Below are 15,012 nucleotides of genomic sequence, written 5' to 3' on the forward strand. Positions count from 1 at the left end.
ATGGGGGCCTGCTCGGTCCTCCTTTTCCTGTAGTCCACAATCATCTCCTTAGTCTTGGTTACGCTGAGGGATCGGTTGTTATTCTGGCACCACCCAGCCAGGTCTCTGACCTCCTCCCTATAGGCTGTCTCATCATTGTCGGTGATCAGGCTTACCACTGTTTTGTCGTCTGCAAACTTAATGATGGTTTTGGAGTCGTGCCTGGCCACACAGTCATGGGCGAACAGGGAGTAAAGGAGGGAACTGAGCATGCACCCTTGAGGGGCTCCAGTGTTGAGGATCAGCGTGGCAGATGTGTTGTTACTTACTCTTACCACCTGGGGGCGGCTCATCAATCGATCATACCCTTCAGGAAGCCCAGGATCCAGTTGCAGAAGGAGGTGTTTATCCCAGGATCCTTAGCTTAGTGATGAGCTTTGAGGGCACTATGGTGTTGAACGCTGAGCTGTAGTCAATGAATAGCATTCTCACGTAGGTGTTCCTTTTGTCATGGTGGGAAAGGGCAGTGTGGAGTGCAATAAAGATAGCATCATCTGTGGATCTCTTTGGGCGGTATGCAAATTTGAGTGGGTCTAGGGTTTCTTGGATAATGGTGATGATATGAGCCATTACCAGCCTTTCAAACCACCTCATGGCTACGTACGTGAGTGCTACGGGTCTGTAGTCATTTAGGCAGGTTGCCTTAGTGTTCTTGGGCACAGAGACTATGGTGGTCTGCTTGAAACATGTTGGTATTACAGACTCAATCAGGGACATGTTGAAAATGTCAGTGAAGACACCTGCCAGTTGGTCAGCGCATGCCTGGAGCACACGTCCTGGTAGTCCGTCTGGCCCTGCGGCTACGGAGAGCATGATCACACAGTTGCCTGAAACAGCTCTCATGCATGCCTCAGTGTTGCTTGCCTCGAAGCGAGCATAGAAGTGATTTAGCTCGTCTGGTAGGCTCGTGTCTCTGGGCAGCTCGCGGCTGTGCTTCCCTTTGTAGTCTGTAATAGTATGCAAGCCCTGCCACATAAGTCCAGCGTCGGAGCTGGTGTAGTACAATTTAATTTTAGCCCTGTATTGGCAACTCCAACCCAGGAGGAGCCAATGCCCAAGTCACCCAGTGCTACAGGCGTCACCGCCGAGAGTGGGTGTAATACTGAGGAACTGATCACCTCTTTCCACCAGGGTCTATTTAACTCCATAAAGGATGAACTGGCCTCTCGGGAACTGGGAGACGACCTCAAGCCCCTGATAACGATGGAAATCTGGATTGACAACCGCCTTCGAGAATGTGTGAGACAGGGTCTTTTAAAAAAAATCTTTTTTATTTCTTTAAAAATTTGTACCTCCTTTTTCTCCCCAATTTCGTGGTATCCAATTGTTAGTAGCTACTATCTTATCTCATCGCTACAACTCCCGTACAGGCTCGGGAGAGACGAAGGTTGAAAGTCATGCGTCCTCCGATACACAACCAAACCAAGCCGCACTTCTTCTTAACACAGCGCGCACCCAACCCGGAAGCCAATGTGTTGGAGGAAACACTGTGCATTGCGCCCGACCCGCCACAGGAGTCGCTGGTGCGCGATGAGACAAGGATATACCTACCGGCCAAACCCTCCCTAACCCGGACGACGCTATGCCAATTGTGCGTCGCCCCACGGATCTCCTGGTTGCGGCCGGTTACGACAGAGCCTGGGCGCGAACCCAGAGTATCTGGTGGCACAGCTGGCGCTGCAGTACAGCGCCCTTAACCACTGCGCCACCCTTAACCACTGAGCACCCCAAGTCTGCCGACATTACGGAGCCCATACAGCTGGGACGCACATGCCTGAACCCATAGGAACGTGACAGGCGCATGCGCAAAGGCTGCTGCCTCTACTGCATAGGTCTCGGCCGTCTCCGTGCTACATGCCCAGAGCTGATGGGAAATGTGCCAGGGCTCGCCAGGACAAGGAGAGACCCTGCAGTTTCACCCCGGCTACCCAGTCACCGTCTAGGACGTCCGTCAGTTCCAGATTCAAGCCTTCGTGGCCACGGATAATGTGTTCATTGATCAAGACTTCAAACGATCAAAATAAAGTCGCACACTCCATATATATAAACTCCCAGCAATTGAATGGGTATTTACCAATGTTTTCAGCATCACTGTGCCTTCCTCAGGGTAATGTCATGAATACTTGAACCAGGTTATGTAGACAAGTGCAATTAGTGACAATAGTAAGGGGTGTGTCATAATGATTAAGTTAATTAAAATGAATTGGTGAAACTGTAAAAAAATATATATATTACCCTATTTCTTTCATATAGAAACATAATTGAATATTGTACATCATATTATCATCAACATACATTATTCTTGGACATACAGTGGGGCAAAAAAGTATTTAGTCAGTCACCAATTGTGCAAGTTCTCCCACTTAAAAAGACGAGAGGCCTGTAATTATCATCATAGGTACACTTCAACTATGACAGACAAAATTAGAAAAAAAATCCAGAAAAACACATGGGAGGATTTTTAATGAATTGATTTGCAAATTATGGTGGAAAATAAGTATTTGGTCAATAACAAAAGTTTATCTCAATACTTGTTATATACCCTTTGTTGGCAATGACAGAGGTCAAACGTTTTCTGTAAGTCTTCACAAGGTTTTCACACACTGTTGCTGGTATTTTGGCCCATTCCTCCATGCAGATCTCCTCTAGAGTAGTGATGTTTTGGGGCTGTTGCTGGGCAACACGGACTTTCAACTCCCTCCAAAGATTTTCTATGGGGTTGAGATCTGGAGACTGGCTAGGCCACTCCAGGACCCGTGATGGGATGAAATGGGATTTTAGCTTCTAAAATGTGAGATGTGGGTTTTCATAAGATAGGGCTGCTCAATCAGTGGCCCACCCTCTGGATGGGCTATAAAACTATTCAAACACGCCCTCCTCTCCCTTCCTATATAAGCCCTTTACGACAATAGAACTTCCGGTTCCGGGGATGTAGGACGACGGTCCAATGTCAGAATGGTTCAGATTATAACTACAGAACGAAGCCAACATTTGAACTCTTATTCACTACAGAAGTGATACCTCCTAGCCGTTGAGTTAGCACAGCTACAAACGCAGGTTAGGAAGGAACAGACAGAGTATCCTGTCTACCACACAACGACGTTACTACAACGTATCCAATTGACCACCAGAGACATTCTTCATAGGACTCGGTTGGGCAACAAGCCTTCCATCTACCACCAACCTATCGAAGCGCAGCTCAGAGTAAATATTTATTGCATTTTCCTTTTCCAAATGGACGGTAAGTTAGAATGCATAAGATACTGTATTTACGATAGCACAGCTTCGCCTTTGTTCCTCAGTCTTCCCGCTCCTTCACTCAACCCAGTCCCTTTTCCTTTGTTACAAGCTGTCATATATGTTCCGCCCGCTAGGACGTTTTCCTCTATGATGTCATTTGTAATCAAGTTATGATTTAATGATGTGTATGTGTAATTCTATGTGATTAGTTAGGTATTTAGTAAATAAATACTTAAACCCAATTTTGTATTGCTGATTCAAATTGTTAGCCAGGGTTTGTGCAGATAACTAAGAATTTACTAAGAATTTACAACTTTCAGATGAAACTGAATTAAGGTGATGATTGATATTGACTGCTATTGATGTAAAATATTACTAGGTCTTTAAGAGTTTATTCGGAAGATAACAGCTCTATAAATATTATTTTGTGGTGCCCAGACTCTCTAGTTAATTACATTTACATGATTAGCTCAATCAGGTAATAGTAATTACGGAGAAATTATTTTATAGAATAGCATGTCATATCACTTAATCCGGCATAGCCAGACACGACAGGATTGAGGTCAGGGCTTTGTGATGGCCACTCCAATACCTTGACTTTGTTGTCCTTAAGCCATTTTTCCACAACTTTGGAAGTATCCTTGGGGTCATTGTCCATTTGGAAGACCCATTTGCGACCAAGCTTTAACTTCCTGACTGATGTCTTGAGATGTTGCTTCAATATATCCCACATAATTTCCCTCCCTCATGATGCCCTCTATTTTGTGAAGTGCACCAGTCCCTCCTGCAGCAAAGCACCCCCACAACATGATGCTGCCATCCCCATGATTCACGGTTGAGATGGTGTTCTTAGGCTTGCAAGCTTCCCCCTTTTCCTCCAAACATAACGATGGTCAATATGGCTAAACAGTTCTATTTGTGTGTCATCAGACCAGAGCACATTTTTCCAAAAAGCAGGTTTGTCCCCATGTGGAGTTGCAAACCGTAGTTTTGTCTTTTTTATGGCGGTTTTGGAGCAGTAGCATCTTCCGTGCTGAGCGGTCTTTCAGATTATGTCGATATAGGACTCGTTTTTACTGTGGATATAGATACTTTTGTACCTGTTAACTCCAGCATCTTCACAATGTCCTTTGCTGTTGTTCTGGGATTGATTTGCACTTTTCGCACCAAAGTACGTTCATCTCTAGGAGACAGAACGTGTCTCCTTCCTGAGCGGTATGACGGCTGCGTGTTCCCATGGTGTTTATACTTGCGTACTATTGTTTGTCGTGATGAATGTGGTACCTTAGGGCGTTTGTAAATTGCTCCCAAGGACGAACCAGACTTGTGGAGGTCTACCATTTTCTTTCTGGGGTCTTGGCTGATTTTTTGGGGGATTTTCCCATTATGTCAAGCAAAGAGACACTGAGTTTGAAGGTAGGCCTTGAAATACATCCAAAGGTACACCTCCAATTGACTCAAATTATGTCAATTAGCCTATCAGAAGCTTCTAAAGATATTATGAATTATAAGTGAAATAATCTGTCTGTAAACAATTGTTGGAAAAAATACCTGTGTCATGCACACAGTAGACCTCCTAACCGACTTGCCAAAACTATAGTTTGTTAACAAGGAATTTGTGGAGTGGATGAAAAACTAGTTTTAATGACTCCAACCTAAGTGTATGTAAACTTCTGACTTCAACTGTACATACACTTATAAATACTCATACATACATATATACCAGTCAAAGTTTGGACACACCTACTCATTCAAGGATTTTTATTAATTTTTACTACTTTATACATTGTAGAATAATAGTGAAGACATCAAAACTATGAAATAACACATATGGAATCATTTAGTAGCCAAAAAAGTGTTAAACAAATCCAAATATATTTTATATTTGAGATTCTTCAAAGTAACCACCCTTTGTCTTGATGACAGCTTCGCACACTCTTGGCATTCTCTCAACCAGCTTCATGAGGATGTCACCCAGAATGTATTTCAATTAACAGGTGTGCCTTGTTAAAAGTTAATTTGTGGAATTTCTTTCCTTCTTAATGCGTTTGAGCCAATCAGTTGTGTTGTGACAAGGTAGGGTGGTATACTGAAGACAGCTAAATGATAGTCCATCATTACTTTAAGATGTGATATACAGAAGATAGTCCATCATTACTTTAAGATGTGATATACAGAAGAGCTAAATGATGAGTCCATCATTACTTTAAGATGTGATATACAGAAGATAGTCCATCATTACTTTAAGATGTGATATACAGAAGAGCTAAATGATGAGTCCATCATTACTTTAAGATGTGATATACAGAAGATAGTCCATCATTACTTTAAGATGTGAAGGTCAGTGATTCCGGGAACATTTCAACAACTTAAAGAAAAAGAGAGAAGTCAGAACAATTCTCAGTCAAAAACAACAGCCAGAACAAAACCTCTGTATTCTTTTCAGGTCCTCTAACACTACACAGCCCATTCAAATAAGAAAAAGCTTGATGATGAGTTGGTTATTTGAATCAACTGTGCTCGGGCACAAACCAAACCCTCACCCAGAAAACACATCCACAAACACGATCCTTTATAATACATGCAGGAGGGAAAACACTGGAAAGTCAAGACACATTCAGAGTCTCTGGGGACTACTGACCCACCATTAATTGGGCCTTCATCTGTTCTATGACCCACTGTTCAGTCTATATCTGTCCTATGTCCTACTGTTCAGCAGCCTACATTTGTCCTCTGTCCCACTGTTCAGCCTACGTTCGTATCTTCTGTGTGTATTATCTCATGTCTTTTCATGTGTCTTAACTGGGTAAAACTCTTTCCACACTGGGAGCAGTGATGAGGCTTCTCTCCCGTGTGCGTCCTCTCATGTCTTCTCAGGTCCCCTAACCAGGCAAAACTCTTTTCACATTGGGAGCAGTGGTATGGCTTCTCCCCTGTGTGTATTCTCTCATGCTGGTTCAGTTGTCCTTTCAGCTTAAAACTCTTTCCACACTGGGAGCAGTGATGAGGCTTATTTCCTGTGTGTGTCCTCTCATGTCTTTTCAGGCTCGCTAACAAGAAAAAACTCTTTCCACACTGGGAGCAGTGGAAATGCTTCTCTAGCTTCTCCCCTGTGTGTATTCTCGCATGCACTTTCAGGTATTCTTTAAGGTTAAAACTCTTTCCACACTGGGGGCAGTGATGAGTCTTATTTCCTGTGTGTGTCCTCTCATGTCTTTTCAGGCTTGCTAACAAGGAAAAACTCTTTACACACTGGGAGCATTGGAAAGGTTTATCGCCTGTGTGTGTCCTCTCATGTCTTTTCAGGCACCCTGATGAGGAAAATCTCTTTACACAAAGGAAGCAGGGGTAAGGCTTCTCCCTTGTATGCAGTATCTTATGCTCTTTCAGACTTCCTAACTGGGTAAATCTCTTTCCACACTGGGAGCAGTAGTAAGGCTTTTCTCCTGTGTGTATTCTCTCGTGTATTTTCAGGCTCCCTAACTCGGTAAAACTGTTTTCACACTGGGAGCAGTGGTAAGGCTTCTCCCTTGTGTGATTTATCTCATGTATTTTCAAGCTCCCTAACACGGTAAAACTCTTTCCGCAAAGGGAGCAGTGATAAGGCTTCTCCGCTGTGTGCAAAGTCTTGTGGCCTTTCAGGTCCCACAACTGGTTAAAACCCTTTCCACAGTGGGAGCAGTGGTACGGCTTTTCTCCTGTATGTATTCTCTCATGCCGCTTCAAGTTTCCTAACTGGTTAAAACCTTTTTCACACTTGGAGCAGTGGTATGGCTTCTCTCCTGTATGTATTCTCTCATGTGTTTTCAGGTCCCCTAACTGGTTAAAACCCTTTCCACAGTGGGAGCAGTTGCGTCGTCTTGCTGGTTTGGACGTCCCTGGCTCTGGTTCCTGGGAGTCTGGTCTTTCTCCTGCCAAAGACAGAGTGTTAATTTAAATAGAGACCTGAATGAAACCTCCACAACTATCTTGCGAGGAGGTTGAATTCAAATCAGATCACTCAATATTATTATTTGACCATGCTGGTCATCTTTGATCGTTTGAACATCTTGACCATGTAGTGTTATAATCTCCACCTGGCACAGCCAGAAGAGGACTGGCCACCCCTCAGAGACTGGTTCCTCTAGGTTTCTTCCTAGGTTCCGGCCTTTCTAGGGAGTTTTTCTAGCCACCGTGCTTCTACATCTGCATTGCTTGCTGTTTGGGGTTTTAGGCTGGGTTTCTGTATAGCATTTTGTGACATCGGCTGATGTAAAAAGGGCTTTATAAATACATCTGATTGAATAACCTGAGGCCAGATTACAAAAAAAAATCTAATTTAAAAGAATCTTGGTGTAATTTGAATAAGTAGGAGTCATTTTTTACTTTTCCAAAAGCTGAAGGTTGACTGAAAATGACTTGCATTGCTACAGGAAGGACGAGAGGAATCATGGCATTGACAAACTATATTTAGTGGAGCCAAATCCTTTAGCCCATTCCAACTCTAGTGGATCTGTGGTAGTAATGAGCTGTGTAGTAGCCCTATTTGATTATCTGTGGTAATAATGAGCTGTGTAGTAGCCCTATCTGATAGGGCCAAGGTCTATCTGATTATCTGTGGTAGTAATGAGCTGTGTAGTAGCCCTATCTGATTATCTGTGGTAGTAATAAGCTGTGTAGTAGCCCTATCTGATTATCTGTGGTAGTTATGAGCTGTGTAGTAGCCATATGTGGTTATCTGTGGTAGTAATGAGCTGTGTAGTAGCCCTATGTGGTTATCTGTGGTAGTTATGAGCTGTGTAGTAGCCCTATCTGTGGTAGTAATGAGCTGTGTAGTAGCCCTATGTGGTTATCTGTGGTAGTAATGAGCTGTGTAGTAGCCCTATGTGGTTAGCTGTGGTAGTAATGAGCTGTGTAGTAGCCCTATGTGGTTATCTGTGGTAGTTATGAGCTGTGTAGTAGCCCTATCTGTGGTAGTAATGAGCTGTGTAGTAGCCCTATCTGATAGGGCCAAGGTCTATGTGGTTATCTGTGGTAGTAATGAGCTGTGTAGTAGACCTATGTGGTTATCTGTGGTAGTAATGAGCTGTGTAGTAGCCCTATCTGATAGGGCCAAGGTCTATCTGATTATCTGTGGTAGTAATGAGCTGTGTAGTAGCCCTATCTGATTATCTGTGGTAGTAATGAGCTGTGTAGTAGCCCTATCTGTGGTAGTAATGATCTGTGGTAGTAATGAGCTGTGTAGTAGCCCTATCTGATTATCTGTGGTAGTAATGAGCTGTGTAGTAGCCCTATCTGTGGTAGTAATGATCTGTGGTAGTAATGAGCTGTGTAGTAGCCCTATGTGGTTATCTGTGGTAGTAATGAGCTGTGTAGTAGCCCTAACTGGTTATCTGTGGTAGTAATGAGCTGTGTAGTAGCCCTATCTGATTATCTGTGGTAGTAATGAGCTGTGTAGTAGCCCTATCTGTGGTAGTAATGAGCTGTGTAGTAGCCCTAACTGGTTATCTGTGGTAGTAATGAGCTGTGTAGTAGCCCTATGTGGTTATCTGTGGTAGTAATGAGCTGTGTAGTAGCCCTATATGGTTATCTGTGGTAGTAATGAGCTGTGTAGTAGCCCTAACTGGTTATCTGTGGTAGTAATGAGCTGTGTAGTAGCCCTATCTGTGGTAGTAATGAGCTGTGTAGTAGCCCTATGTGGTTATCTGTGGTAGTAATGAGCTGTGTAGTAGCCCTATGTGGTTATCTGTGGTAGTAATGAGCTGTGTAGTAGCCCTATGTGGTTATCTGTGGTGGTAATGAGCTGTGTAGTAGCCCTATCTGTGGTAGTAATGAGCTGTGTAGTAGCCCTATCTGTGGTAGTAATGAGCTGTGTAGTAGCCCTAACTGGTTATCTGTGGTAGTAATGAGCTGTGTAGTAGCCCTATCTGTGGTAGTAATGAGCTGTGTAGTAGCCCTAACTGATTATCTGTGGTAGTAATGAGCTGTGTAGTAGCCCTATGTGGTTATCTGTGGTAGTTATGAGCTGTGTAGTATCCCTATCTGTGGTAGTAATGAGCTGTGTAGTAGCCCTATGTGGTTATCTGTGGTAGTAATGAGCTGTGTAGTAGCCCTATGTGGTTAGCTGTGGTAGTAATGAGCTGTGTCGTAGCCCTATGTGGTTACCTGTGGTAGTTATGAGCTGTGTAGTAGCCCTATCTGTGGTAGTAATGAGCTGTGTAGTAGCCCTATCTGATAGGGCCAAGGTCTATGTGGTTATCTGTGGTAGTAATGAGCTGTGTAGTAGCCCTATCTGTGGTAGTAATGATCTGTGGTAGTAATGAGCTGTGTAGTAGCCCTATCTGATTATCTGTGGTAGTAATGAGCTGTGTAGTAGCCCTATCTGTGGTAGTAATGATCTGTGGTAGTAATGAGCTGTGTAGTAGCCCTATGTGGTTATCTGTGGTAGTAATGAGCTGTGTAGTAGCCCTAACTGGTTATCTGTGGTAGTAATGAGCTGTGTAGTAGCCCTATCTGATTATCTGTGGTAGTAATGAGCTGTGTGGTAGCCCTATCTGTGGTAGTAATGAGCTGTGTAGTAGCCCTAACTGGTTATCTGTGGTAGTAATGAGCTGTGTAGTAGCCATATGTGGTTATCTGTGGTAGTAATGAGCTGTGTAGTAGCCCTATGTGGTTATCTGTGGTAGTAATGAGCTGTGTAGTAGCCCTATATGGTTATCTGTGGTAGTAATGAGCTGTGTAGTAGCCCTAACTGGTTATCTGTGGTAGTAATGAGCTGTGTAGTAGCCCTATCCGTGGTAGTAATGAGCTGTGTAGTAGCCCTATGTGGTTATCTGTGGTAGTAATGAGCTGTGTAGTAGCCCTATGTGGTTATCTGTGGTAGTAATGAGCTGTGTAGTAGCCCTATGTGGTTATCTGTGGTGGTAATGAGCTGTGTAGTAGCCCTATCTGTGGTAGTAATGAGCTGTGTAGTAGCCCTGTCTGTGGTAGTAATGAACTGTGTAGTAGCCCTAACTGGTTATCTGTGGTAGTAATGAGCTGTGTAGTAGCCCTATCTGTGGTAGTTATGAGCTGTGTAGTAGCCCTATCTGTGGTAGTAATGAGCTGTGTAGTAGCCCTATGTGGTTATCTGTGGTAGTAATGAGCTGTGTAGTAGCCCTATCTGATTATCTGTGGTAGTAATAAGCTGTGTAGTAGCCCTATCTGATTATCTGTGGTAGTTATGAGCTGTGTAGTAGCCATATGTGGTTATCTGTGGTAGTAATGAGCTGTGTAGTAGCCCTATGTGGTTATCTGTGGTAGTTATGAGCTGTGTAGTAGCCCTATCTGTGGTAGTAATGAGCTGTGTAGTAGCCCTATGTGGTTATCTGTGGTAGTAATGAGCTGTGTAGTAGCCCTATGTGGTTAGCTGTGGTAGTAATGAGCTGTGTAGTAGCCCTATGTGGTTATCTGTGGTAGTTATGAGCTGTGTAGTAGCCCTATCTGTGGTAGTAATGAGCTGTGTAGTAGCCCTATCTGATAGGGCCAAGGTCTATGTGGTTATCTGTGGTAGTAATGAGCTGTGTAGTAGCCCTATGTGGTTATCTGTGGTAGTAATGAGCTGTGTAGTAGCCCTATCTGATAGGGCCAAGGTCTATCTGATTATCTGTGGTAGTAATGAGCTGTGTAGTAGCCCTATCTGATTATCTGTGGTAGTAATGAGCTGTGTAGTAGCCCTATCTGGTTATCTGTGGTAGTAATGAGCTGTGTAGTAGCCCCTGGTTATCTGTGGTAGTAATGATCTGTGGTAGTAATGAGCTGTGTAGTAGCCCTATGTGGTTATCTGTGGTAGTAATGAGCTGTGTAGTAGCCCTAACTGGTTATCTGTGGTAGTAATGAGCTGTGTAGTAGCCCTATCTGATTATCTGTGGTAGTAATGAGCTGTGTAGTAGCCCTATCTGTGGTAGTAATGAGCTGTGTAGTAGCCCTAACTGGTTATCTGTGGTAGTAATGAGCTGTGTAGTAGCCCTATGTGGTTATCTGTGGTAGTAATGAGCTGTGTAGTAGCCCTATATGGTTATCTGTGGTAGTAATGAGCTGTGTAGTAGCCCTATCTGTGGTAGTAATGAGCTGTGTAGTAGCCCTATGTGGTTATCTGTGGTAGTAATGAGCTGTGTAGTAGCCCTATGTGGTTATCTGTGGTAGTAATGAGCTGTGTAGTAGCCCTATGTGGTTATCTGTGGTGGTAATGAGCTGTGTAGTAGCCCTATCTGTGGTAGTAATGAGCTGTGTAGTAGCCCTAACTGATTATCTGTGGTAGTAATGAGCTGTGTAGTAGCCCTATGTGGTTATCTGTGGTAGTTATGAGCTGTGTAGTAGCCCTATCTGTGGTAGTAATGAGCTGTGTAGTAGCCCTATGTGGTTATCTGTGGTAGTATTGAGCTGTGTAGTAGCCCTATGTGGTTAGCTGTGGTAGTAATGAGCTGTGTAGTAGCCCTATGTGGTTATCTGTGGTAGTAATGAGCTGTGTAGTAGCCCTATCTGATAGGGCCAAGGTCTATCTGATTATCTGTGGTAGTAATGAGCTGTGTAGTAGCCCATCTGATTATCTGTGGTAGTAATGAGCTGTGTAGTAGCCCTATCTGTGGTAGTAATGATCTGTGGTAGTAATGAGCTGTGTAGTAGCCCTATCTGAGTATCTGTGGTAGTAATGAGCTGTGTAGTAGCCCTATCTGTGGTAGTAATGATCTGTGGTAGTAATGAGCTGTGTAGTAGCCCTATGTGGTTATCTGTGGTAGTAATGAGCTGTGTAGTAGCCCTATGTGGTTATCTGTGGTAGTAATGAGCTGTGTAGTAGCCCTAACTGGTTATCTGTGGTAGTAATGAGCTGTGTAGTAGCCCTATCTGATTATCTGTGGTAGTAATGAGCTGTGTGGTAGCCCTATCTGTGGTAGTAATGAGCTGTGTAGTAGCCCTAACTGGTTATCTGTGGTAGTAATGAGCTGTGTAGTAGCCATATGTGGTTATCTGTGGTAGTAATGAGCTGTGTAGTAGCCCTATGTGGTTATCTGTGGTAGTAATGAGCTGTGTAGTAGCCCTATATGGTTATCTGTGGTAGTAATGAGCTGTGTAGTAGCCCTAACTGGTTATCTGTGGTAGTAATGAGCTGTGTAGTAGCCCTATCTGTGGTAGTAATGAGCTGTGTAGTAGCCCTATGTGGTTATCTGTGGTAGTAATGAGCTGTGTAGTAGCCCTATGTGGTTATCTGTGGTGGTAATGAGCTGTGTAGTAGCCCTATCTGTGGTAGTAATGAGCTGTGTAGTAGCCCTATCTGTGGTAGTAATGAACTGGTGTAATGAGCTGTGTAGCCCTAACTGGTTATCTGTGGTAGTAATGAGCTGTGTAGTAGCCCTATCTGTGGTAGTTATGAGCTGTGTAGTAGCCCTATGTGGTTCTGTGGTAGTAATGAACTGTGTAGTAGCCCTAACTGGTTATCTGTGGTAGTAATGAGCTGTGTAGTAGCCCTATCTGTGGTAGTTATGAGCTGTGTAGTAGCCCTATCTGTGGTAGTAATGAACTGTGTAGTAGCCCTAACTGGTTATCTGTGGTAGTAATGAGCTGTGTAGTAGCCCTATCTGTGGTAGTTATGAGCTGTGTAGTAGCCCTATCTGTGGTAGTAATGAGCTGTGTAGTAGCCCTATGTGGTTATCTGTGGTAGTAATGAGCTGTGTAGTAGCCCTATCTGTGGTAGTAATGAGCTGTGTAGTAGCCCTATCTGATAGGGCCAAGGTCTATGTGGTTATCTGTGGTAGTAATGAGCTGTGTAGTAGCCCTATCTGATTATCTGTGGTAGTAATGAGCTGTGTAGTAGCCCTATGTGGTTATCTATCTGTGGTAGTAATGAGCTGTGTAGTAGCCCTATCTGATTATCTGTGGTAGTAATGAGCTGTGTAGTAGCCCTATCTGTGGTTATCTGTGGTAGTAATGAGCTGTGTAGTAGCCCTAACTGGTTATCTGTGGTAGTAATGAGCTGTGTAGTAGCCCTATCTGTGGTAGTAATGATTATCTGTGGTAGTAATGAGCTGTGTGGTAGCCCTAACTGGTTATCTGTGGTAGTAATGAGCTGTGTAGTAGCCATATGTGGTTATCTGTGGTAGTAATGAGCTGTGTAGTAGCCCTATATGGTTATCTGTGGTAGTAATGAGCTGTGTAGTAGCCCTAACTGGTTATCTGTGGTAGTAATGAGCTGTGTAGTAGCCCTATCTGTGGTAGTAATGAGCTGTGTAGTAGCCCTATGTGGTTATCTGTGGTAGTAATGAGCTGTGTAGTAGCCCTATGTGGTTATCTGTGGTAGTAATGAGCTGTGTAGTAGCCCTAACTGGTTATCTGTGGTAGTAATGAGCTGTGTAGTAGCCCTATCTGATTATCTGTGGTAGTAATGAGCTGTGTAGTAGCCCTAACTGGTTATCTGTGGTAGTAATGAGCTGTGTAGTAGCCATATGTGGTTATCTGTGGTAGTAATGAGCTGTGTAGTAGCCCTATATGGTTATCTGTGGTAGTAATGAGCTGTGTAGTAGCCCTAACTGGTTATCTGTGGTAGTAATGAGCTGTGTAGTAGCCCTATCTGTGGTAGTAATGAGCTGTGTAGTAGCCCTATGTGGTTATCTGTGGTAGTAATGAGCTGTGTGTAATGAGCTGTGTAGTAGCCCTATGTGGTTATCTGTGGTGGTAATGAGCTGTGTAGTAGCCCTATCTGTGGTAGTAATGAGCTGTGTAATAGCCCTATCTGTGGTAGTAATGAACTGTGTAGTAGCCCTAACTGGTTATCTGTGGTAGTAATGAGCTGTGTAGTAGCCCTATCTGTGGTAGTTATGAGCTGTGTAGTAGCCCTATCTGTGGTAGTAATGAGCTGTGTAGTAGCCCTATGTGGTTATCTGTGGTAGTAATGAGCTGTGTAGTAGCCCTATCTGTGGTAGTAATGAGCTGTGTAGTAGCCCTATCTGATAGGGCCAAGGTCTATCTGATTATCTGTGGTAGTAATGAGCTGTGTAGTAGCCCTATCTGATTATCTAATAGGCCAACGACGCCTTTGCCTTTCACTCCTCATTGAACTTTTCCATCTTGGTATTGTTTTCTCAATCTCACTTCTTGTGAGATTTGTCATTCCGAATATATATATATATATATATGTGATTGACAAATAGCATAGAATCAGACTTTCCAAAATTATTTACATTTTAAAAGCTGCAACATTAGGATTTTAAACACTTCATTAGAACAGTTTGAAAAATACTCGTCATAACTTGAATTTTGTCTTAATGCTGTTATGATATTTAAATTAGTAGGTTTTTTTGTCGTTTGGTTCCAATTGGGGGCGGGGCTTGTATGCATAATTTCTGTCTTGATAATGCTTTGTTATAAAGGCTTGTTCAAATTATTCATGTGATTTTTTTATATCTTGCTATTGTTCCTTCTCTCTCTCATTATTACTTAAGGGTTCCCATGTTTTAGGTTATTCAGAAACAAGGTGTAACTTCTGATAAAGCCTAGAACCCTGTTAGATGTAGTCATTGTTTGATCATGAAATAGCGCGGCACGAGAAATCTAACCGGCATTAAACTGAGTGTCTTAATAGACCAAGTCGTATCACCGCCCCCTGGTGGTGAAGGTAAGAAACAACACATCCACTCCGCTGAGCCTCGACACTGGATCAAATGGAGAGAAAATAGAACGTGTGAGCAATAAGACACCCGAGTGTCCACTATAAAAATAGAC

At 43.3% G+C, this 15,012-nt stretch overlaps 1 protein-coding gene and 2 long non-coding RNA genes across 7 annotated transcripts in view; 1 reads left to right on the forward strand and 2 right to left on the reverse strand.

Moving 5' to 3' along the window:
• The window catches only part of LOC135560375 (uncharacterized), a 295,196-nt gene that overhangs the window by 224,837 nt on the left and 55,347 nt on the right, over positions 1–15,012 (reverse strand). The window lies entirely within an intron of this gene.
• LOC135560374 (uncharacterized) overlaps positions 1–15,012 on the forward strand; it is a 300,103-nt gene that overhangs the window by 180,912 nt on the left and 104,179 nt on the right. The gene's annotated exons all lie outside the window — the stretch shown is intronic.
• LOC115122146 (zinc finger protein 850-like) overlaps positions 5,026–15,012 on the reverse strand; it is a 29,663-nt gene continuing 19,676 nt past the window's right edge. Inside the window, exon 7 of the mRNA XM_065002134.1 lies at positions 5,026–7,190. Coding sequence (XP_064858206.1) covers positions 6,025–7,190 — 1,166 coding nt within the window. The 3' untranslated portion in view covers positions 5,026–6,024. The remainder of the gene's footprint in view (positions 7,191–15,012) is intronic.

Source organism: Oncorhynchus nerka, linkage group LG15 (genome assembly GCF_034236695.1).
Source record: "Oncorhynchus nerka isolate Pitt River linkage group LG15, Oner_Uvic_2.0, whole genome shotgun sequence".
Classification (NCBI taxonomy): domain Eukaryota; kingdom Metazoa; phylum Chordata; class Actinopteri; order Salmoniformes; family Salmonidae; genus Oncorhynchus; species Oncorhynchus nerka.